This window comes from Alosa pseudoharengus, unplaced genomic scaffold (genome assembly GCF_046254945.1).
Source record: "Alosa pseudoharengus isolate Yale_2024_CS ecotype anadromous, Long Island Sound unplaced genomic scaffold, YU_APseudo_1.1 YU_APseudo_1.1_scf_16, whole genome shotgun sequence".
Taxonomy (NCBI): domain Eukaryota; kingdom Metazoa; phylum Chordata; class Actinopteri; order Clupeiformes; family Clupeidae; genus Alosa; species Alosa pseudoharengus.
Genome location: NW_027468630.1, coordinates 36,495,290 through 36,520,202, shown reverse-complemented (window position 1 = coordinate 36,520,202; position 24,913 = coordinate 36,495,290). Strand labels below are relative to the sequence as shown.

General features: G+C 45.5%; 1 protein-coding gene across 1 annotated transcript in view; it reads left to right on the top strand.

Annotated features, from left to right (window-relative positions):
* The window catches only part of shank2a (SH3 and multiple ankyrin repeat domains 2a), a 105,944-nt gene that overhangs the window by 33,415 nt on the left and 47,616 nt on the right, over positions 1–24,913 (top strand). Inside the window, exons 9-12 of the mRNA XM_076287921.1 lie at positions 4,017–4,083; positions 11,708–12,002; positions 18,108–18,247; positions 18,848–18,961. Coding sequence (XP_076144036.1) covers positions 4,017–4,083; positions 11,708–12,002; positions 18,108–18,247; positions 18,848–18,961 — 616 coding nt within the window. The remainder of the gene's footprint in view (positions 1–4,016; positions 4,084–11,707; positions 12,003–18,107; positions 18,248–18,847; positions 18,962–24,913) is intronic.

Sequence of the window (24,913 nt, the reverse complement as noted above, 5' to 3'; positions counted from 1 at the left end):
ACAGAAAAGTACACACAGGCACACACATGTGCATGCACGCACGCACACACACACACACACACACACATACACAGACACACACACAGGCATACAGGAGCGCACACACACACACTCATCCCTGTGACATGTGCCTCCAGTACTTTAGCGCCCTCTGAGCACACTCTCTGTCTCTCTTCAGAGCTCCTCCATGTGAATCGGTGTGAATTATATATCAGATCTACACGTTAGGGACTGAATGGAACATGGAGCATATGTGATGAATCATGGAGCAATCACTGACGATACGATCAGAGACTCCAGTGATGCATAGGGGTTTCAGTTGCACTTAGATTAACATTGCTTCCCTCTAAGTCATTACCTGGCCCTAAATATTTTTATAAACTTTATATGATACTTTGCTGGAGATTTACATTTGAATACAATTCTGTGGTTTGGGGATTTGCCCTACAGTCGACATTGTGCAAACAAAGTATGCAGTCATTTTAGAGTAGCTATAGCTGGTGCACTGATAAACACACATGGAGAAAGGGGATTAGCCTCTCGCAGTTTTATTATTTCAATTGTGCATACTGTAGTTATGAGTTAATTACCTTACACCATGATTTCTTGTAATTGAAGTTCAGTGATTTGAACACTCTATTGTATGTACCAGTATGTGTTTCTCCAAGTAGCTAACAGGCTCGACACATCTTGATTTTCCATGTGAACTCTGGAACTCAGTTATTACTTTGATATTATGGTTTTATACAAATGGAATATGAATGCCTTAGGCACTGAAGGTGGGAACGTTTACTTTCAGACCTTGCTGTGAAATTCTATTAAAGATACCATATGCTTTTTTAAGGGGGAGGGGCTGTTGTTCAGACAGAGACTATAAGAATGAGTGGGAGGAAGTCAAGGAGCAAATCATGCCAATTGTAGCTTTATTAAAAGCTACAGTATATCATCATTTGAGATGCATAGATCTTGTCCCACTTTTGCTTCCTTTTTTATTAGCCTGCAGCTACAAACACACATACTTTAATCAATAATGTGATGTCTGTGAATGTGGATTCTCTTATTTCTCTTATTGCTAAACTCGTGTCTAGGAACAGTGGTGGATGAGCTCTCTCCTGCATCCCACAGACTCATGGAGTAGTAGCCTACTCACAGCCCTGCATCTGTAATTAGATCAGTCACACAGCACTCCAATGGGCCTGTTTGTCTCCTGATATACTGTAGGAGTTATTATGTCATTGGCGCACGTTTGGGACACAGTGATGTTGATGTGCTGATGCATTTCCACATCATCTCCCTATCGCTTCGCCCCGGAGGCTAAATATAGGCTCCCTGCCCGCCCCGACCCACTCATCAGTTAGAGCTGAGTAACCCCAGTGGTCCCATCCATAATCTACTTTATACTTATAGAGCACGTGGCACGTGCTGGGAGGCCGAAGATGATCTGTAGATATTGCCATTGGTCATAATTCAGAGCCCAAACCTCTATCTTAGTCAACGTATGTTTTCTCTCTCTCTGCCCTCACAGTTCATATTTGTTCTTTTCCACACTCCTTTACTGGTTTCTCTCACCACTGCTCTCTTCTGTTTTATTCACACCCCAGAAATGACTCAAATTCTCTCACTTCTTGCTGCTTAAAAGAGTCATTTGGAGCGAGTGTGGAGTGAGAAACATGCGCTCAAGCTCCCTAAATAGCCACGTCTGTTTGTTCAACTTAACCCTTCAGTTCACTACCTTAAAGATGCCAAAATAACTCTGATTTGCCATCAGTGCACAGGAATCCCCATTTGCCTTTGAGAACATTTTGTGAGCGGCAAGTGACTTTTGAAGGAATCCCCTCGCCGTAGTCCTCATCACAAATCTTTACTGTTCCTTTAAGATTTCTCCTTGCAGTCTTAATTAAGAATCTATATCTTCTCCAAGATGAGTGTAGCTGCAGGCTTAGCCCACCCTTCCTCCCACCATTATCCCAACTGGATCTCCATGACAACCCCAGCTCAGCCCAGCAGCTGTGCTGGCTGCAGTAGTACAGACAGCCAGGCAGCGAGGGGTTAAGTTGTCATCTCTCAGCTCTGCACTTCAGAGATAGGCAGTTTAAACTTCATTCTCCTTTATTTGGTATGCCTCTCCTATAGTGGAGCCAGCACACACACACACACACACACACACACACACACACACAAATGCAGTGCCTTGCGCTCAGTGTGCTGCTGCAGAATACTCCTGTATGAGGGGAAATGTAGCATTTTGATTTTGGTAGACAAATAGCTGTTGTGAGGGCAAAGTGCTGATGAAACATTGCTAACGTCTCAATTGACTTCAATATTGACAGCAGGAGAGGGCCTAATGTTACTTTTTTATTTTGTAGAGAGCAATATATGCATGTATATTCCAAAGATATTATCTGCTCTCTCTCTGTGTGGTGTTGGTTGGTTTTGTTTGTTCACTTGATACTCATGCACAACTGTCTGTGACTAGGCCACCACCATATGTTATTTATAAAGGCTTAAGGCTTATATTACTTTTGGGCTGAGGCACGTGTGTGCATGTGTGTAAGTGTGTGTGTGTGTTTGTCCGTGTGTGTGTGTGTGTGTGTGTGTGTGTGTGTGTGTGTGTGTGTGTGTGTGTGTGTGTGTGTGTGTGTTTGTCCGTGTGTGTGTGTAGGTGGCTGGGTGGGTATGTGTAGGTGGGTGTGAGTGTGTGCGTTCGTGCGTGCATGCATGTGTGTGTGTGTGTGTGTGTGTGTGTGTGTGTGTGTGTGTGTGTGTTTATGTGTGTGTGCATGTGAGTTCATGGGTGCTCTGCACAGTATTTCAGTACAGTTTATTTTCCAGGAGAATAAAAGGGGTTATACTTCAGAATGTAGAAGTTGTTAGAAAGAGAGAGGTAGGGAAAGCTACCTCCTGCTTATGCAAGTTCAAAGTTCAATACGCAATACCTGCACATGACCTATATCTTCAGAAGTGTGCTGAGCCTAATGCACTCATGACTGCCATCATGCTTCCAATTTTACAGTATGTGCACAGGAGATATGGCCTCTTTCAGACCCAGTATCCACATCTCTCTCTCTCTCTCTCTCTCTCTCTCTGTCTCTAAAAAGTTGTGTTCAGAAGTACTGCCCATTTGTGCTCTTGCAATACTACAGCTCTTTTTACCTCTCCAAACTGACCGTGTGTGCCAGTATGACTCTGTCTCCTCCCTGTGGGAAAACTGGGTGCAAGCATCATGGCTGGGGTCCTGAAACAGGATCAACAAACAGTTAGCAACAGTGTGAATTGCATTCCTTGAAACCATATTGCGTCTTCTCTTCTTTACTCTAGTGAAAAGCTAAGATGGGTACTGTTCGTCTTTAGTAAGACTTAGGCCCAGATTGAATGTAAGAAGAAATGGTTAAAGTGAGGAATGGGCTACAGAGAGAAAGAGAAGGATAGAGGGATAGAGAGTGAGAAAGAGAAGGATAGAAGGGATAGGGAAAGAGAGAGAGAGAAAGAGAAGGATAGTAGGGAGAGGGATAGAGTGAGAAAGAGAAGGATAGAAAGGAGAGGGAAAGAGAGAGAGAAAGAGAAGAATAGTAGGGAGAGGGAAAGAGAAGATAGTAGGGAGTAGGGAGAGGGATAGAGGGTGAGAAAGAGAAGGATAGTAGGGAGAGGGAAAGAGAGAGAAGGACAGAAAACAGTGAAAGAGGGAAAGACCAAAAGAGAGTATAACAGAGACAGCAAGAGGCAGTAGGGTGTGTGTGTGTGTGGGGGGGGTGGGGGGTCAAGGATCAGCTGCATAGTTCAGTAGGTCCCAGATGAGTTGTGATTATACAGTAGGCTGCAGATGGTTAAATCCAAATCCATGTACACAGTCATAGACTGATTATGAAAGACACTCACATACACTCACGTAGTCCACAGCGGCACACACCCTGCCCTGCAAACTGCAACAGAAATCTGTGTTGTTGAAGCTCTCTCTGTATTACCTCCAAGCACACTCACAGATCTTTCCCTTTTTCCTTTTCTTTTTGTCTGTACAGGTGGCCATAATTGCAGGGAACTTTGAGTTGGCTGAACTCATTAAGAACCACAAAGAGACAGATATTGGTGAGTGGCAGAATTGCACTTCCTTATCACAGGCTGTGTGTGTGTGTGTCCGTGTCCATCTATACACAGACAAAATATGAGATAGGATTGGATTTACATTTTACCTTTATCCCTCCCTCTGTCTTGCCCCTTTCCTGCAAGATTAGTGCGCTGGACTTGTTCAGTGGAAATCAGGGAAGCCTCTTATGTTCCCTGACAGCAATATGGGGGTATAGAGATAAAGGGAGGAAGGGAGGGACAAGCACAATGGAGATGATGTGCCCTCATCTCCGCCCTAAAACCATGTGCTCTCCCAACCGAGGGAAAGAAAGATGTTGCCACTTAAGGCAACGCATTTTAATTTGTGATGTCCCCAAGCAGACACTTTCTTTTCTTTTTTAATTAAACTATTTTGCGATGGAGGGAAAGGTTCAGCGGCCTGGATTAGTGGCCTACAGACAAATGAAATAAATAAATAAATAAATAAATAAATAAATAAATAAATAAACAAACAAACAGCGAGGGGCTAGTAATCCGTGATTGTTTCCCAGAGCGCCCTCGCTCCACAGCTGTCCTGTGGCTAAATGAAAACCGCGCGGGCGGATTAGCCGTCATCTGCCTCCTGACAGCCCCCGCCATGGTGCCCAGCACGGCCGGAGCGGCGCCACAGCCTTGCCCGCCGGCCGGGCCGTGAGAGCCTGCTGCCCCGCATGCCTGCTCGGGGATTACCCTGCGTTCGCGCTCACTCGCCGCACTCACTCGCCGTGCCCGCTGTGCCCGTTGCTCTCTCCGCCAAACCCCTGACCTGCGCCCAACCGCTCTGGGATGGGACTTCTGCCCCACAGGAATATCAGCCATGGGTTCCGCCTGCTGCGCAGAAAAAGGTGGGTCCTTCCCACTCTCCTTTTCTCTTGGAGCCCACCACCTCATGCACAGCCTGCCGTTCTGTCGGCTGCGAGGGTCTTTGGGTTGTGCGCGTTTGTGTGCAGTTCTGTTTGTGTTTGTGTTTGCATGTGTGTGTGTGTTTGTGTGTGTGTGTGTTTGTGTGTGTGCGTGTGTGCGTGCGTGCGTCCATGTGGTAAGGGTTAAGTCTCTGGCCAGAGCTTGCTCTGTCTGGGCTTAATTAAAATGAGTTTTAAGAGTATTAGTGTGGAGTGTGAGGTTTTGATTGAGAATCTTTGAGAATCCTTTTCTTTTTGTCAGAATGCCACATGCATTCACACACACTCTCTTCTTTACTCCATTTCCCATCATCCCATTCTCCTCGCGAATTTAGGATTTCAGATATGAATGAAAGAGCTGTACTGCCAAGATTGATTTTAGAGATTTGAATACAACTGCAGACAAACTGCCCGTGACAACTACAACAACTACAACTGCACAATGGATAGCAGGATTGGAAGGATTTACACTTGGTCATGTACAGTATCGCCAGTTGATCCTTCTTGGAAAATTCCAGTATCATCATTCCTAGTGTGGCATGCTGTCATAGCAGAAGTCTTCAAAGTCGTGTGTGATTAATCCAAATGTTGAATAAGACGTGTGAGTTAGTTTAATCTGATGTGCAGTGCAGCTCCTACGGCCCCACTGCTGCAGTACTGGGTTCAGCCCCAGCTGAGGAGTGGTGGTGTTCTAATCAGGGTCCCAGTATTCCCTCGTCCTTCTTTGCCACTCTTGGATGGAGAAAGAGAGCACACGGCGTATAAGCTGTTCCACATAAATTATAGTACAATATGAATTATAAAGGACATGCATTATTCATCTGAATGGGAAGCGTTTGGGTTTGATCTGGAGGGGAACCAACTCACACTCAGCCTATAGAGCCACTCTCCCCACATACGCTCTAAAGCAGCATCACACTCAAATGCAGGGGGTGACCTATATAGATAAGAAGTACATTGAGGAATGTATAGTATAGTGTGAATCCTGTGCTGCACAGATGCCGTAGCCCATCCCAACCCCATCCCTTGCATTGTGTCACTCTGTGACTTCCTTTGCCCACCATTTGTGAAGCATGGTCAGTGGATGTCTGAATTAGGCAGTCTGAGGGCCGGACAGTACAGTGAGTGTGATCAATGCCTGGTGCGTACACAGTGGCCACTTTGGTCACTGTGAGTCACTCCTACACCAATCAGCCAACCAGGAACTGTGCCACGATCTCTCTTGGTGCACGGGGGTTGCCATGGCATCGGCGTGTTACACTGATAGAGGGATCTGTGATGGTGGTGGGGGCGGGGGGTGTCAAATACATCCTGGGAGTAGCAGTGGCATTTGCCATTACACACATTCAGACACACAGACACACACTCCATCTCATTATACACTCACAGGAATTAAAGTCTTTGACCTTTGGGGGCAGAGAATTTCACTCTTAATCTTATTGGCTCCTTGTGTGTGGGTATATAGGAGGTTGTGTGTACTGTAACTGTGGCGTGCCCTGTAGAATTGTGTGTGTATAAATAGGCACACTGAAAAAGAGGATACAGTATAATAAAGAGACACAAGAGGATGCTGTGTGTCTTCACACATGGTTGGCATGGAATTCATTCATCCTTCGTGTGGAGCATAGCAAGAGCTTTCACAGTAGAAGTGGGAAAGTGTAACGTCTCTACACACATGCACACACACACACACACACACACACACACACACACACACACACACACACACACACACACACACACACACACACACACACACACACACACACACACACACACTCCTCTCCCTGGCTCTTTAAGCCTCTTTAAAAATTATTGGCAGCTTTGTGCATTTTGGCCTGCATTTGCCTCAAGTGTTAATCCACACCACACTCCCCCAAACCCCAAACACAGCAAAGACCCTGAACCCTAAGCACAGTATAAACCATGTGCTTAATGTGTCTCTAACCACAGTCATGGTTTTGTGACTATACTAAGAAATATGTAGCCATGTGTATATATTTTACCACAACGCATGCATAATGTGGCATTGTTTGTCATCATGGGTTCTCATTGTCATTATTTGTTTTTCATCTGATTAATGATATTGTTTCCTGTACACGATCTCTTGGTCTATATTCCCATTCTGTGAGTCGCAACAGAGGGAACAAAAGGCTGGTTAATGAGAGGTGCAGTACACAAACCCCCCAGAGTTCCTCTGGCTCTCCTCTCTCTCTCTCTACCCATTCAGCTTTTTTCTCTTTTCAAAGAACATTTGCTGCAGTAAGTGAATATGCACTGTCATTGAAAAAAATCACTGAGGCTCCTTTCTGCAATTTACTAAATGCAGTCAAGGGTTAGCTTGTCATATTGCTTGTTTTATTCCTTGTCTCTGCATTGTTTTCTGATATTTCTGTGACTGGACTAGGTTTTTGAGGATGAACACAGTGTCATCCTCTAATAGTTAAATGTGTGAGAAAGCTCCTACCCCTGGCTTCAATCCAGTAGATTAAATATACTTGATATGACACTTTCATGTTGTGTGTGTATTCACCTGGGTGACTTGTCTGCTTCCATTTAGTGACATTACCATAGCTGACAACTCACATGTAAACTATGTCCTGCTTGTAGTAACCTATATCTGCTATACAGTACATACACAAAGCCACAAAAAAGTCAATAGATTTACCTCCAAAGTATCCAGCAGAGAAATGTGTCCATGTATCAGACAGACGGCATCCACATGTCCGTGTCCTCTGAGTGCGGCTGATTGTGGAGCCTGTGGGGAGGATCAACAGAGGCAGGTCCTGAAGGAGGCAGAGCTGCAGATTCATTCACAGCCAGCACAGTGCAGTGAGTTAGGGCAGGATCAGCTGGGCTTGCACTAGACTGTGTGCTGATGCACAGCTGTCATGCTACCAATGACCATTACCATACAGAGTGTCTGTTCAGGTTAATTTTTTTTTTTTTAGGAACATGTATCATGTAACATTTATGGTCACCATACTGTGAATGAATGCATGAGCAATACACACATTGGCACAGTTTATGTATACATGCAGTACTTTAGGTATACTGACAATTTGCATATTTTATGTGTGCTTTGCTGTATGGTCATAAAGTGCCTGAGATTAAGACCACACACCCTGTGTACCACACTACTTAAAACATATTTAATCAGTTGTGAAAGTTTAAAACTATTGTTTGAGTCCTGAAATGTCTTAGAGAAATCATTGAGCGGCCCAATTGCTAATACAGTAGGTTTTGTGAAGGTCTCCTTTTGCTTTAATACAATTGCAATAGGCTACCCAATTAAGAATTTCATTAATGTCACACAGGAGATTGTCCTGCTGGGAAATACAGCCTCTCCAGAGTTGCTTAGCAACACTAAGGATTTGTTTCCATACAGCTGTTTACCTTTTTGTATTGATCAAAATGGGAGATTGTCACGTGTTTTTTACATATAGTTTAATTGAATATGCATTTCATCTAATAATGAGTTGAAAAATGTGCTCAGAAAGACCTTCCATAGGCTTCTGAGTGTGTTCATGTATACAGTGTGTGTGAGAGAGATAGAGTGAGAAAGGGAGGGAGGGCGAAAGAGAGAGAGGAGGCGAAAATCCCGTGCATGACTTTAGTGCTGAAGACGGAATCATGCTTGCGCTATCTGTCCCCACGGCGTCGGTCACCGCTCTTTCATACAGCCTGTCAAGCGTTCGCTCCACTTCGCCGTCCTGGACTGGGCATCTCTTTCGTTACCCGATGCATGGAACTGAAACTTTGGTAGCACTGCACACTAGTCTTTTATGCACCGTTTGTGTATTTTTTCCGAAACGACCCAGGAATCATGGAATTTCTTAAGATTCGGTGAAAAGGAATTTGATAACAATGAAGTCGTTTCTTAACGCCTTAAAAAAGGAAGGTAAGACAAGACGAACTCCGTGAATTGTGTTATAATTTCGGAACAGTTTGGTTAAATTTACTCTCTTATTTTTCCTAAAGTTATTTGCCGTTATAAGTGCTGCACTTTCACCCATGTCCACATCCCCATGTCACTGATTGTGAAGAGGTGATGGAGACGTCATGAATACGAAATAAAAGTGAGATAAAACAGGAGAAGGCGATATTCTAACTACTGTCTCAAGGGGAGATTTGTTGAGCTAAGATGCCTTCTGCAGTGGTATTTAGTTAGCAGTTGAGTAATAATCTCTTCTAAGCTCTCTGAGAATTTATGTTAAGAATACATCTGCATTAAGGATCATAGCCCATCAGAAAGAAAAAAAAATACGACTTGTTTTGTGTACCAAGTCAGTGCATCAGTCTTGCAGCACACACAATGGGTTCATTCTTCTTTCTTTATTCATTCATTCTTCATTCCAATCCTCATTATGATAGTTACATAGATATTGCCATCACTTTGTTCTTATCAGTGGGGCAATGTGGGTTAATTTAAAATGCATGTTGTATTGAAGACAATAAGTCTGTGTGTTTTCCCGAACAACAGAGAGATTTTACCAATTTCACCGTGTCTGATGATAAGAGGATCACCACCAACAATGGATGTCTTTGATATTCTATTAGTTATTCTTTGATGTTGGCACCTTAATAATTTCTCATTACCAGTGTTGTGTAGAGAGCAGGAGGAAGGAGGTTGATCCCTGAAGGCCACAGTCCTTTTGTGCATTGTTCAAACCAAGCAGAGCACCACATGGTTTGGCTTCATATATAGTCTTCCCTCTCAGCCCAGTATGTGAATGAAATCAGGTGTCCTTTATGGTTGGCACAAATACCTGTAGGACAAGCGTCTCCTCTAGGGATGGAGTCAAGCAGCAACAACAGTATCATCTCTCTCTCTCTCTCCATGCACGCACACACACACACACACACACACACACACACACACAGCAGCCTGGCCAAGACTGCTGGCAGCACCTTTCCCTGTCTCCTCATTAGCTATTAGCGCATCTTCTCATATCTGTCCTTGTAAGAGTTGAGAGATTAAAGAAGAGGTGAGGATTTACTCTGATATGACGGGAGGGGTGAGAATGACATGACGCTGCTGACACAGTCAGCTGTACCCTGCTCCAGCCTACATTAAGCACCTAATAGCCTACCCATTGTTTCAGAGTAATGATGCAGGGAATGATGCAGCCAGCTGGGATCCTGACTCATCACATAATCTTTGCGCATCTTTGCCCATCTTTACCCAATATCAAGACATTCGTAACAGGCTCTTGGAGTTTGGACTCAGTGTTTGGTAGTAAAGGTTATCCCTTCACAGCAAGTCCCTGTATCAGCCCTGCCCTCTGTGCGATCGCCTCTAACATGTTTCCTAAAGTGCTGTGTCACAGTCCCATCCTGCCCAAGCAACTCAGACAAAATGCTCTCATATCCAAACTTCATTCACAGGCGCTCCGCAGGGAAATAAGTGTGGAGGGCATGATTTCCTGCTCCAGTGCATAATGAACCCGGGGGTTTGGCAAGCTCCAGTGGTGTCCAATAAGGCTCAATCACACTGAGGCTGTGAACTCCACAGGCCTGGGTGTAATAATGATTGCAATCATAATAGTGATAATAACGGTAATGTCTTGAGCCTTAGAGGGTCTTACAGGAATGTCCAATCACTTGTAATGAGACAGGAACCCCCCGTGGTGTTAAACACATCTTGTTTTTTATGTGCGTCTGTCTCTGTGTGTGTTCTTGCTTGTCAGAAGGACAATGATAGACTGACTTTTTTTTCTTTTTGATGACTGGTCTTTCTAAATGACTGTGTACTGGTGTCAGAGCCCAAATTGCAACTCTCAGTTGGAGTTGGTCAGCTTGATTAGTCATCCTGTGTTATGTCTAAACAACAGAGAATCCAGGCTCTTGTCATTCATAGTTTGTCTCACATGAGGTTGGGCACGATACTCTTTGGCCTAAGAGTCACTCTCAACTTATCAACTTGTTGTACTTCACCCACTGTTTTGTCTTGACGGCCAACACTTATCTCTTTTTCCATACATTGACAAAAGCATTGTTAAAGCCATTCACAGAGCTCCATCATTATCCTGCCATTCAGTAGCACTTCCTCACTGGAACCAAATCTTTTCATTCACTCTGTCAAGCTCACCTCATCTGACGGACGGGCAGCCGTCTTTTATGTGGAGCATTCGACTGTATGTGAAGCTATTCTACTGCAGAAGAACTGTCCTGCCAAGGACAGCTCCTCTCAGCCTTCCATCCATGTCTCATAGTAGCATGTCCTTTCTTTGACTTACCAAGAAGTAAAATGCCTCATTCCTGAACAGACAGAAGCACAATGGCATGAGCTATTTATATCAGCCACCTGCTGTGCAGGACACCGGTGATGAGACGGAGGGAATTCGCAGACTGAATCAATCCCTCTTATGCCGCCGTTATTGTGTGTGAATGCCACAGTGGAAAGCGTAAGGGCAAAGGTCATCCGATCTGCCATTTGCAGCCTCGTGATTATTGTCATATCTTTTCCACCACTGCCTGCCAAATCATCAGAGGTGGAAAAACTCTGGCTTCAGAAAGTCAAAGTCCTACCATGTATTGGTCCTACCAGAGCATTTAATATAGGTGATTTCACTAATTAGCTGATCTACCTGGCTGAAGAGATATGGTCAAACTCATCTCTATCGCTTTTTTGCTCTGACCTCTCTGATCTCTCTGACCCCCCCCCCCCCGTCCTTCTCTTCCTCTCTGTCATGTTTCCCCAGTGCCTTTTCGCGAGGCGCCTGCGTACTCCAAGCGGCGGCGGGCTCCCCAGAGCTCGTTGTCGGCCCCGCGGGTGCTGCTGCGCTCCAACAGTGACAACAACCTGAACAGCAGTGGCGTGGGCGCGGGCCCGGACGCCCATCCGCAGCGCAGCCTCTCGCCACAGCTGCTCCAGCAGATGCAGAGGAACCCCAATGGCACGGTGAGGACCATGGGCCGCGGCAGCCGCGCCGCTCCCCGCAGCCGATCCCCCTCGCTCAGCCGGCTGGGAGAGGAGCAGCGCCGGCAGCAGCAGCGGTGAGACGTTCAGTGCCGCGCACACGCACCAAAACAATACACCAACACCAACACAAAACACCAACACCAAAACAAAACAAAACACCAGCACCAAAACAAAACACCAGCACCAAAACAGAACACCAGCCCCAAAACAAAACACCAGCAACACCGAAACACAAGCACCAACACCAACACCTGGATGTGGTAGTGTCACAGTGTCTCTGTCATGCCTAGTGATCACTTAGGACCAAGTTCACCAACTAGCAGACTTAAACTTTCTGAGCCTCAGTCAGAGATTAGCAGATGCATTACATAATGCGGGAATCACACTGTCTCTCACAGACTCACATACACTGACACACACACCCACCCACACACACACACACACACACACACACACACACACACACACACACACACACACACACACACACACACACACACACACACACACACACACACACACACAATGCACTTCTCCACCTGAGGATGACCAATGACAGCCTCCCATTCCCTAGAAAGCAGGATGGTATCTTGAGCTTGGCTTGTAGTTGTGTTTAGGAACCTCTACTGTAACGAGCAGGCTGTTTTAGGACTGTGAAGATATTGTGTAAAAAAGATTGTTAACAAAAAAGAAGGATGTGCCTTCCCACCTAAACACAGGTTTTTATAACAAAGCCCTGAAGCTGTGTGTGTGTGTGTGTGTGTGTGTGTGTGTGTGTGTGTGTGTGTGTGTGTGTGTGTTTGTGTGTGTGTACCAGAACACAAGTGCAGGCCCAGAAATATAGCGACTGTAATCCGGATGGCATTCATCAGAGAAAAATGAAGATGTCGCTAACCGTCCACACGTTGCTATGGCTGTGACTGTGAAGCGCATCTGTGTGTGACTCATACTGTGTGTGTGTGTGTGTGTGTGTGTGTGTGTGTGTGTGTGTGTGTGTGTGTGTGTATGTATGTGTGTTGTGCTTGCGCACTGGAGAATCTCGTCAGCTCCCTTGGGGTGTTAGGGGGGTGCAAGGAGAATAGATTCAGTAACTGGGCCATGACGAACAGAGGGAAAAATGAATGAATTGGGAAGCAAGCGAGCGGTTTTGAGCTGCATCACAGATCTCCACAAGCCAAGCCGACCCTCCCCCACCCCCTACCCTCTGGCCCTTACCCCCCTAGCCAACAACACGCCACACGCCAGCAAGGAGAACCGCACCTCACTCCCCTCCTCACCACCAGAAAACCTGTCAGATTCTCGCTTCACCCCAGCTACACACACACACACACACACACACACACACACACACACACACACACACACACACACCGTTGAGAGAGCTGAGAGCCTCAGCTGCCCCGAACCAAGCCAGCATCACTCCCAGTGTGGAGTTGGAATATATTAATGTCTCTGCCATGGGTAGCAAGGGTCGAAAGTGGGATTATCGCCCTAGTTACCAGAACAGTTGCTATGGTTGCTATTGTATTTGTGTATTCATACATGTACACTGACAATTTGAATGATTGACTGGTTATATCAGTATTATGGCTAAAATACTAGAGAGTGTGTGTGTGTGTGTGTGTGTGTGTGTGTGTGTGTGCGTGCGTGCGCTTGTCATAAAAAGGAACCCACATGAACAGATCTATCAATTTGAATTTATACACGTCCTACAGCTCACTCTAAATTAACTGTACCCTTCCTTGCTCGACAAAAACACAGCCATTTACCATGTAGCGTTGCCATTTGTAATAGACTACGTACACAAAAAGCTCTTCCTGTGCATTATATTCTACTCCTTACATCTTCACTCCGACACTGAGTATCTTGTTTGCCCAATACAGTAATAACAATTTTAACACACATAAATCCTTCTTTTTCGTAAAGTGCTGATTCCTTAGTGTACACCTAAATGGGTTCGTGTAGACACTAATTACATGAACACTAGCGGCAGGTTCAGACACACCTGGCTCCAGCAGAAACAAACGAGCGCACAGAGAGCCTTTCGTGCACGTAGCCTTTTGTTTACCAGTCAGTGCCATGCATGTAATATCCCATGCGTTACATGCATAGGTCCTGTTTTGTGTGCATGTTTTGTGTCCAGGCAGAGACAACTGTTTCTTTTTTCATCCAGTGCTTACCCTCCAAGGCTCATCTGCTATGGCACTGTGCACAGTACTCTAGGACCACACAGCTGTTTGAGTTTTTTTTTGCTGTGGTGTTCCTGTGTATTTCTCATTCTTAAGGATTAGTGTGTGTGTGTGTGTGTGTGTGTGTGTGTGTGTGTGTGTGTGTGTGTGTGTGTGTGTGTGGATTGAGCCAGCGATACTGAGGCTTTACTTACTGGTGATGTAATGCAGACTCTAAGGTGATTAAGACACATGCTCTTTCAACCTCTATACAGATTCAAATAACACATATGGTTACATTATTTACGTCGACCAGACCATCACTTATGTCCATCTGGCAACGTATGGTAGTTGTGCCAGAGAGATAAAGATGATTCACACATTCAGAGAGCTTTCCAAATACAAATAAACCAAGCTACAATATGCCGGTTCATTTTAGTCAAGCACATGTGAGAGGTCTCCCATTTTGAATCCCAGGGGCTGATAAAGGATGCGTGGGCTGTGCCATCTTCTGCCAGCCTTTGCCTCTCGTAGTGGAACTTGTCACTTGTTGTTAGATGTGGTTGGAGCTGAGTCCTCTCATGGTGTCGTCCCATTAGCAATGTGTGTACAGTGTGTGTGTGTGTGTGTGTGTGTGTGTGTGTGTGTGTGTGTGTGTGTGTGTGTGAGTGTGTGAGTGTGTGAGTGTGTGTGTGTGTGTATGTGTGTGTATGTGTGTGTGTGTGCGTGCGTGGGCATGTGTGTGTGTGTGTGTGTGTGTGTGTGTGTGTGTGTGTGTGTGTGTGTGTGTATGTGGGCATGTGTGTGTGTGTGTGTGTGTGTGTGTGTGTGTGTGTGTGTGTGTGTGTGTGTGTGTGTGTGTGAGAGAGTGTGTGTGTGTGTGTGTGCATGTGTGTGTGTGCGTGCGTGTGTGTGTCTATGTGTGTGTGTCTGTGTGTGCAGGTCTGAGTGCAGGTGTGCTCAGGTGTTGGGCCACAAGTCTGCACACACTCCCATTACACTTTTGATGAAGAGAGGTCCATCTTGTTACCCTCTGAGCTCTGTATCTCTCTCTCTCTCTGCTTATCGCTCCTCCCCTGGCTGGTTACTGCTCCTCAGATAACCTTTCACCTCCTCCTCTCAGGCTGTTTATCGCTCCTGGGCTAACCCTGCTCCTCACCTCCAGTTCTCCTTCCCGAGGTCCCCTCACTCAGCTCCCCTCCTCCCCACTGCATCTACCCCCATCCCTGCTGCAATGCTTGGAGCTTTGCCATTCGGCTGGCTGCTGAGTGACTCTCTGTGTGTGTGTGTGTGTGTGTGTGTGTGTGTGTGTGTGTGTGCGTGTGTGTGTGTGTGTGTGTGTGTGTGTGTGTGTGTGTGTGTGTGTGTGTGTGTGTGTGTGTGTGTCTAACATCAAAGGCAAAGGCCGAGGGCTAGGGACAGCTGCCCATCGTCTCCAAATGTCAACGGCAGTGATCTGGAGGATGACTCACTTATCACCAGAATCTGTGACATCATCATTCCTTGGCATGCCCTTTCCCCTCGCTGCCTCATGTATGCTGTAGCAAAGCTCTGTCTGTGTGTAGATAGAGATAGATAGATAGATAGATACTTTATTGATCCCCAAGGGGATAGTCAAGGAATGTGTAGTGTTCACTAACGGCACTGTGCATGACGTTCAGAAAGATGAAATAGGTTCACAGTAGTAGTAGCAAGGTTCTTACACTCTGCAATGAATACCTTGCACTGATTAACTGGATGCAAGTGTACTATAAAAAGACTTGCTATAAAAATATTTTGCCCCAGATCAAGGCTGTGATCAGACTTCATTTGCTGTGTGTGGAGTGTACCTTCATGCGATGTTGCATGGGGAAATGATAGTGTTATAATGCAAGTAGGGCAGTGGATGATTTGCCCAATGATTCTGAGTCACGATCTGATGTTTTCCTCACAAAGGCCAACTGTTATACATGCACATGTAAACATCCACAACAAGACACATCCCATTTCTTCTTTATGGGCTTATTGCTATGAAATCCACTGTTGCTGAAATCTCATCTCTAAATTTGAAGGTTATGGAGATCAGGTTAACTCGTTTAGAAATGCTTCAAGTTTATTTGCGTACTAAATATTTTAATAGTCACCCCACACAAATCACTCATAAATATTACACACTATTAATATTACAAGCCAGTGTGCATTCATCTGAAACATCAAGCAGAGCGCCTGCCCTGTCTAGAGACTGGACGCTACCTGCAGTTGATAATAATGAGGGGGAGGCAGTGTAATGTGGGGAGGACTCCCATCCCACCACAGCCTTATAGAGAGACGAGAGAGCAACTTCAGAGCTTTCCTTTTACAGTCGTTTCCTTGTAGAGTTTCTCAGTCATGCCAGCCATTCTATTCTGGCTGTGCTAATTGGGCGCCTGTCTGTTTGCAGTGGGATTTTCTCCGTAGACATCATTTAGTGCCGCTTATGTAACGTGAGCTTTTTGAGATGCTAATTGTCCGCTGTTCAGTTCCAGTGGTTGTCGTGCCTCCCTGGCCTTGCTGGTGAGCGCGCTTAGGGGGTCGGCCACATTTGGGAGACCTTTGCCACATTGTGAGGTGGAGCCTGACGGCTGATGTGCCGCTGTGCTGGATTGTGGCCCCTGTTTCTCCAGCAGGTGGTGCTCTCAGACAATGATTAGTGTGGCAAAGCTCCTTACAGTCTCTCCCACACAGACGCATGTGTCAGAGATCATCCCTGTTTCAGATTACAGCCACAAATGCACTGATCAAAGCTTCCTAACAGTGGATTTCAGGGCAGGTTGTTCTGTCTGTGACCCATCGTGTTATTTCCCCTCAAGTGCTACTTCAAACAAGCCTAAAGTCTTTACAGGAATCTATTATTTCTGATTTATGCACTCAGTACTGGCTTGCCTGATTAATGAATGGATTCTCTAGAATGCCCCAGCCCTACCCTCCAATGCTCTAGCATGTAAATCTAGCTTTCCTTGCTCTTCAAGAAACAGTAGTGAAGGAGCACTCGTGCCATATGTATCAGGTTTAACTGTACGCCTGTCCATCCCTGGCCTGTCCTATGGTGAGGGGAGGACCCAGTAGACTTCTGAGCCTCAGCATGTAGGCCGGTGCTCCCACCCACCGCGTCGGCCTACTTACACATCTCATAAATCAGAGCAGCTTGGAGAGGGAGGAGCACAGCCCAGCCTCAGTGAGTCCCCCCCTCACAACGCCACAGGGACACAGAGAAGGACAAGGTGCTCCAAGGACTGGGAGGCAGCACCTTACCCTAGTCCAGTTTGAAGCCGGGAGGAGCCTTGCTCTGCACTGAGCTCACTCACTCCTGCATTAGATTACATTAGAGTAGATTCAACTTCACTGTCATTGTGCAGAGTACAAGTACATAGACAACTAAATGCAGTTTGTGTCTAAACAGAAGTGCAAAAAAGCAGAAAAGTGCAATGTGATATACACAGTATAGGCAGGTGGTGCATAAACAGTATATAGATATATAGTTTAACAGTAATGTACATTAATATAATAATGAATTAATGTATTAACAGTAATATATTTAGGGTTCCTACGGGTGGAATCTGAGGAGACAGGTGGACCAGGATCTGAGGAGACAGGTGGACCTTCTTTAAAAATGATTTATGAAATAATGTGTTGAGTCGTGTTGAGATGGATCCGTTTAGACGCAAATATTCTTGATACGGTTCCAGGGAAGACGGAGGAAAAAAAGATCGGTTTGGTACATGTGGACTAGGCCTTAGTCTTAGTCAGGGAGAATGGCCATGGTTAAGGGCTGTAGCATGGCTGAGCTCCTGGTTTATGTAGAACTGTACTGTAAAAGTAGTGGAGTGGGGGATTGATCATTGCACCAGTTTTGTGTAACATTACAAAAACATGTGACATGGTCATCATCTCTTTGACTGTTCCCTTCTTGCTCCGGCACTCCCTGTTTCTTTGTGGAGTTTTTATGTGGAATGATCAGTGTTGGATCCTGACCTCCATCTTCTCCATCTGCAGTCCCAACACCAGTGTGGATGGCCCTGGCTCCCGACGGAAGCTGTACAGCGCAGTTCCGGGCCGCCATTTTGTGGTGGTGCACTCGTATCAGCCACAGGCTGAAGGCGAGATCCCTCTGTACAAGAACGACAGGGTCAAAGGTAACATATCATACACACACCACTACAGTCTTATAAGCACACTAAGAACACTAATGTTACACTGTTACAACCACACTTTGTGGATGAATTATGAATTATGAATCATTTGGGTTAATCTTACAACGACTTTGGTGTTCCACACCTGAAGTAGAGATGAAACAAACTGTTCCTGGTGTCCTTTCTCCTCCAGGATCACTCACATTATCTTTAACCCTTTGATTATTTAGAGGGATAAAACTAGATAAAGTAAGGTCAAACTAGATTTTTTAGATACCAGATTTCAGAGGGAACCCCACAGTTTTTTTCCATATTTCCTGAATTGGATAAAATATGCAGTTTAAAAATGGTTTTAGTCAAATGTAACTACTCCATTACTATTTTATATTGTTTGTCTGTCAGTTTTTTGCAAACAGCTTTCTTTCATAAGAAACTCTCAAAGCACTGCTTAAAATGTCATTTTGAAACTCTTATATTTGGAACTGCCTTTGCCACTATAGTGTGGCCTATTTCCTTTCTCCGTCCCTGACGACTCGTGTCTCTCTCTCTCTCTCTCTATCTCTCTCTCTCTCTCTCTCTCTCTCTCTCTCTCACGCGCCCCAGTTCTGAGCATAGGGGAAGGTGGGTACTGGGAAGGCAGTGCCCGGGGCCACGTGGGCTGGTTCCCTGCGGAGTGCTTGGAGGAGATCCCTGCCAAGCCCAATGAGGAGAGACCACGTAAGTGTGTGTGTGTGTGTGCGTGCATGTGTGTGTGTGTGTGTGTTTGCCTTTGCATGAGTATGTATCTGCTTGTATGTTTTTGAGTATTTGGGTGTGTGTGTGTGTATGTGTGTGTGTGTGTGTGTGTGTGTGTGTGTGTGTGTGTGTGTGTGTGTGTGTACATGCATTCTCGCTGTTTCCCCCTGGAGGCATCCCGTGGCACTGTTCATCTCCTTGGGTCTGGAGAATAAAAATGGAAATAAAGGCAGAGAGAGAGAGAGAGAGAGAGAGAGAGAGAGAGAGAGAGAGAGAGAGAGAGAGCAGGCTTTTATTCCTCTGTAACTCCCCCACCCCCCAACTGGCCAGAACCCCACCGGCCAGATCAGCAGGGGATTGTGTGGGACAGGAGGGCCCACCAAGGTAAATGTTATCAATAATATGTGCTTTAAAAATTATTTTGATTTATTGCAAAAAAAAAATCCTTCGGAATGCGATTTCATCCTTTTCCCCATATGATATGCTAATGTCCTTGTTAGGGTTAACTAGTATTAGCTATGGGAAGTGCCCTGCAGTCCATGCTGGTGTGTGTTGGTGTTGCAGTGGCTTGAGTGTGGGAGTATGAGTGGTCCCGTGATGCTGTGTTGTGTGTTGGTACAAGTGTGAGTGTGAGAGGAGCAGTCCAGTGTTGCCGTGGTGTGAGTGTGTCAGGGGCAGGTCCAGTGTTGCCGTGGTGTGAGTGTGTCAGGGGCAGGTCCAGTGTTGCCGTGGTGTGAGTGTGTCATGGGCAGGTCCAGTGTTGCCGTGGTGTGAGTGTGTCAGGGGCAGGTCCAGTGTTGCCGTGGTGTGAGTGTGTCAGGGGCAGGTCCAGGGCTGGAGGACTGTGCTGACTGAGTGACAAGCAGTAAGGCTGTGTGGCACGCTCCAATGCCGTGTTGTGTGTGGCATGTGCTGGACGCTACAATGCCGTGTTGTGTGTGGCATACAGAGCGTACATGTGAGCCACGTGACTCGTCTCTCTCTCTCTCTCTCTCTCTCTCTAACTTTCTTTTTTCCATCTCTCTCTGCCTCTCGCTCTCTCTCTCTCTCCTTTCACTGCTCTGCTAACTCAGCTGTGCGCTCATATCCTCTGGGGCAGCCAGTAATGAACACATCACGCTCACTCTGCCCTCTACTAAGCGCTCCCACTGCCTCCTCTACTCACTCTGCTTCTCCCCATTTCTCTCTCTGTTGGACTCTAACCTCGAAGAGTATTTCTCTCTCTCTCTCTCTCTCTCTCCTTTCACACTCTTTCTCTCTTTTCTTTCACTCTCTCTCTCCTCTCTCTCACCCTCCTCGTTTTCTCTCTCTTGCTCTGGGACTTTTGGCAGGAATTGTCTTTACCCCCCGGCCCTCATGACCCACCCCTGGGGGGGGTTGGATGGAGGTAGGCATCTCACACTTGGCTTGACTCTCTCTGCCAGAAGTGCTCCAAGTCTGCCCCTTAGGATACCCGTTGGCGGCATGGGGGAATTGGGGGATGGGTTGGGGGGGTGGGTCATTCATGTATACATGCGCGTGCATCTAAAACCACTCATTTGAGGACACGTGCCTATAACCACGCACACATATACTGTACATGCATGCACGCACACACACACACACACACACACACACACACACACACACACACACACACACACACACACACACACACACACACACATACATACTCATAAACTCTTAATACAATCATGCACATGCACACTCACTCACACACACACACACATACAGGCACACTACACACAAACACACATTATACACACACATGCACTTAATAGAGCTCTTGGCCCACTTTCCCTCCTCTCTGTGTCTGACCCTGTGTGTATGAAGGTGAACGCCCCCCTCCCTCCATCTCCTACTGTACAGCAGCAGCAGCACCAGTGAGTGCATCACAACTCATTTGGCTCTTCCACTAACAGCCTCAGCACCTCCCCCCCCCCCTCTCCACTCTCTCTCGGTCTGCTTCACAGACTCCAGCATGAGAAGGCTTGTTGGCATTCTGAGGAGAGATCCCTTTGTGGCAGGCCTCTCTAAATTTCACAGAGAAATAATTAGCAGCTTGACATAGAGTGCACAGCGCTGCCCTTGAGAAAGACGTGTAATGCACCCAGTTTGGGTGCACTTCCTGAGGACGCGATCGCTCAGGCAGGCCGTGTGGTTCTACTATACTGTTTTGATCTCTAGCTTTTGCAGACTCCCCTGCTCAGGCTGGTTAGTGCTCATGTCAGAAGGGCTATTGTTTGCAGCCCTCACCACTGTTCTGTTTAATCCCTTTCTGCACTTGCCCATAATTGACACTGGCAGCATGAAGTGCAAAGGCTCTGGTTTGAAGGATGCAGGTCAGTTAAGGGTCAGTTCCCATGGAATTGCCTCTGAATATCAGACAGACCGCTTGCAACAAATAAATGGATTGTCGGTGAAAATTGTCCTGTCAAGTGGTCATTTCTTTGAAATAGACACCTAGTAAGCACAGCCATGGGACAAATCCCTCGACTTTGCTCCAGAGTGGGTTTGAAAGCCCTGTGCAGTCCAGCTGACAGGAGAGTGAAGTGGGTCTGCACAGATAGAGCAAGGAGGAAATAGAGGGATGAGGGCATTCATCTGTACGTGATTGTGGCGCAGGTGATGTTCTCTCTCTCTTTCTCTCTCTCTCTTTTTCTCTCTCTCTCTCTCTCTCTCTGTGCATGTGTGTGTGTGCATGTGTGTGTGTGTGTGTGTGTGTGTGTGTGTGTGCATGTCCGTGCTCACCAGTAGACCGTAATCAGCATACATGTATTTGCCCCATGTCCCCTCCCTCCCTGCTAGCGTGCACATGCTGACTGAGCTTCTCACTGGGCATGAGCACTCATGGTCCAAACACTGTGATGTCATCCATTCTTCCGTTACACCATTTTTCATCTTAAATCTTGTTGTCCGCCTGACTGGCGCGTAATGCAAATAGATCAGACTTGCTTAGTCAGACCATCAGCAGTAAAAGGCAGGAGATGACCAGTATGGCCCTGAGCCTGAGCGATGATGACCCTTGTGTCCATCTCGCACAAGGCCGCTGCATTGCGTTGAAGGATCTGAGGGTTTAAGCAGCGAGGGGAGCTCGTACGGTTCATCTGGATGAGTCAGAGAGGCTGACTAATAGTCGAGCTGTTTTGAACAGTCGCTCTTGATGTGTCCTGGGATTGTGATGTGTGTTTTAATCATTGCAGACACATTGCTTAACTCATCGGGGAGGAGCTTCAGTACTGCTCGTTAGTACAGGGCTAATTCTGAGTGAGCTCAAGAAGAACACGTTGGATGTGTACCTGTATTTACTTTGTTTGTCTATTCCTGAGATATTTGTGATTCTTATATGACTCTTCACAAGGTGTTGTGCTTCTTATCACGTATTGGTTCTGTGACAAATTGTGAACTGTGTTCTAATAGGTTTTTGACTCCCTCTTATATGCTAATAATGGGCTTGTTTTACCTAGCTATGCATTTACCTAGGTCCACCTTCCCTTTTGTAATGTCTCATTGGGGGAATGACTCTGTCTAACATTGTCAGTTGGGCAGTTCAGTTATTTTCCACATCTGCTATTTCCTTTTTTGTTGTCTAAAGTGAACTGTGCTTTTACAGTAAGCTCACAGAACAAAGTTCAGAGCAATTGTTAATCTCCTCTTTGTTGGCTAGCCTATTATACATGACAGCATTATGCTTTATGGTGGTTAGAGGTTAATCAATTAGTCAGCTATTTCCACAACTGGCTATCGGACCGTGAAAAATAGCGTATATCTCTAATAGCTGAATAAGCTGCCATAATTGAATGAGACCAACACAGGCTTAACATGCCTAGGCACATATGCTGCAACACATCCTTAATTGAAACCCTGCCTGAGATTAAGTTCTCTACACATAGCACCTTCATCTAAGCAGACAAACACACACACACACACACACACACACACACACACACACACACACACACACAAACACACACACAGACAGACACAGACACACACACACCCAAGCATTATGCAAATAAAAACATTAGCTGACTAATTATGTTTGATGGAAAAATGGAAATAGGAGTGAATGAAAAAAAAGAATAGTGCAAAAGGAAAACATCATCAGATCACATGTTTTACTTCTGGAATTGTTTGCACCTGGAATATCAGGTCATTAGCATGGCTTACCCTTAAGTGAGATTAGGCCATGTTCAGATTTACTGTATGGTCAAGACTTGAAGTTCAGCAACAGGTAGATAAATGTGTATGACCGTCATTGTAGATGAGGCTTGAGAGCTCATTGTGTGCCACTTATTGGGCCTCAAGAGGATAGCCTTTGACTTCTACACATCCACAAAGCACATCAAATCAATAGCTCAAGCAGTTTACCCCAAGTAAACAGTTTACACTGCATAGATTCCACAATGCAACCCCTCTCTGACTCTGTCTGAATAGGCATGTCCCCATACAATTATAAAGTTATCTTATGCATTTTTGTTGCCTTAATATAACAGCTTCAAAGTCATGTTGATGGTAAACTAACTTGTAATAGGGAGAATGGTATGCCTTCCCAACCATACCCTACCCATCTATAGAGAGCCAGCCTTCACTCTCCCCTGGCCCACATAAATCACAAATTGCTTTACGGCAAATGTGCAATAATCTACTATTTGTATGAAATGGTGTAATATTACCACATCAGTCCACATGACCCTTCAGAGATTATTTGTAAACAAACCCACCTGTGTTCAGGGAGAAGGGTGCAAGCCATGAGTGTGTTTACAACATTTTTGTAAAATACAAATGTAAATGCAAATGCAACGGGCGGCCCAGCAGCAAAAAAAGCCCAAAACATTGCATTGGATACCTACTGCACACGCCCAGATGTGCTGGCATATAGCCAGATTTCAATCAGGAGCTACAGGACAACAGAGGACAGAGCTGTGATTACAGTGGTGGTGATGACATCCTGTTCAATCTCACATGTGCCCACAAAGCCAGTCAAGACAATTGAAGAGGCTTTTAAAATGTATGTAAAGTGAACGTTGTCAAGATCACCCACCTGTATACTACTACTACCTATAAAACTAATAGTCTTCATTTCATTGCTTGAGTCATTACATACAAAATTGTTGAACTAGTTATCAAATTCTGTCACAATGCTGTAGAATTGCAAAGAGCATACAGTAAAAATGTACGTATTCAGTGTCTTGTACTCACTTACTCCCCTAACTACAGCAATGTGTAACTTTACTGTAGTTTTCAAATGGCTGTACAAGTAGTGTATAGTGCTGTCTTGAGCATGTTCAGGTAGTGTCACCGAGTTCTGCCCTTTTTTTGCATTGGAAAACACTGAGAGAATTGTCATAATGAAAACATGACAAAGCCATTTGACTATCTTGTTCATAAACGATGGTGTCAAGACTTCTCATTTTGATGACACTGACAGTTTCATTGACATGAATACGTGCTTTTGAGGAATGGACTATCCATTTTGAGCAAGTGACGTGCTTTTGCAGGTCATCCACTAGGTTTTGCAGTTTGCACTGATTGTTTTGAGAAATGCACTAACTGCTGTGCAAATGTTAATAGTGATGTGAGAATAGCACCAAAGCGACTGAGAAAAACTGTAACCACAAAGGATTTTTCACACTGTGGTTTGTAAATAGCCACTGTCTTACCTGACAGTAAGGCATATATTCCTTTAACCACCATAAAGCATGTCAATGTCACATAGAGTGTCCAACAGTCCTACCTGACAGGGAGACAGTAGATGTAACAGTGAGACAGTATATGCAACAGTGAGACAGTAGATGTAACAGTGAGACATTACATGTAACAGTGAGACAGTATTATGCAACAGTGAGACAGTATTATGCAACAGTGAGACAGTAGATGTAACAGTGAGACAGTATTATGCAACAGTGAGAAAGTAGATGTAATAGTGAGACA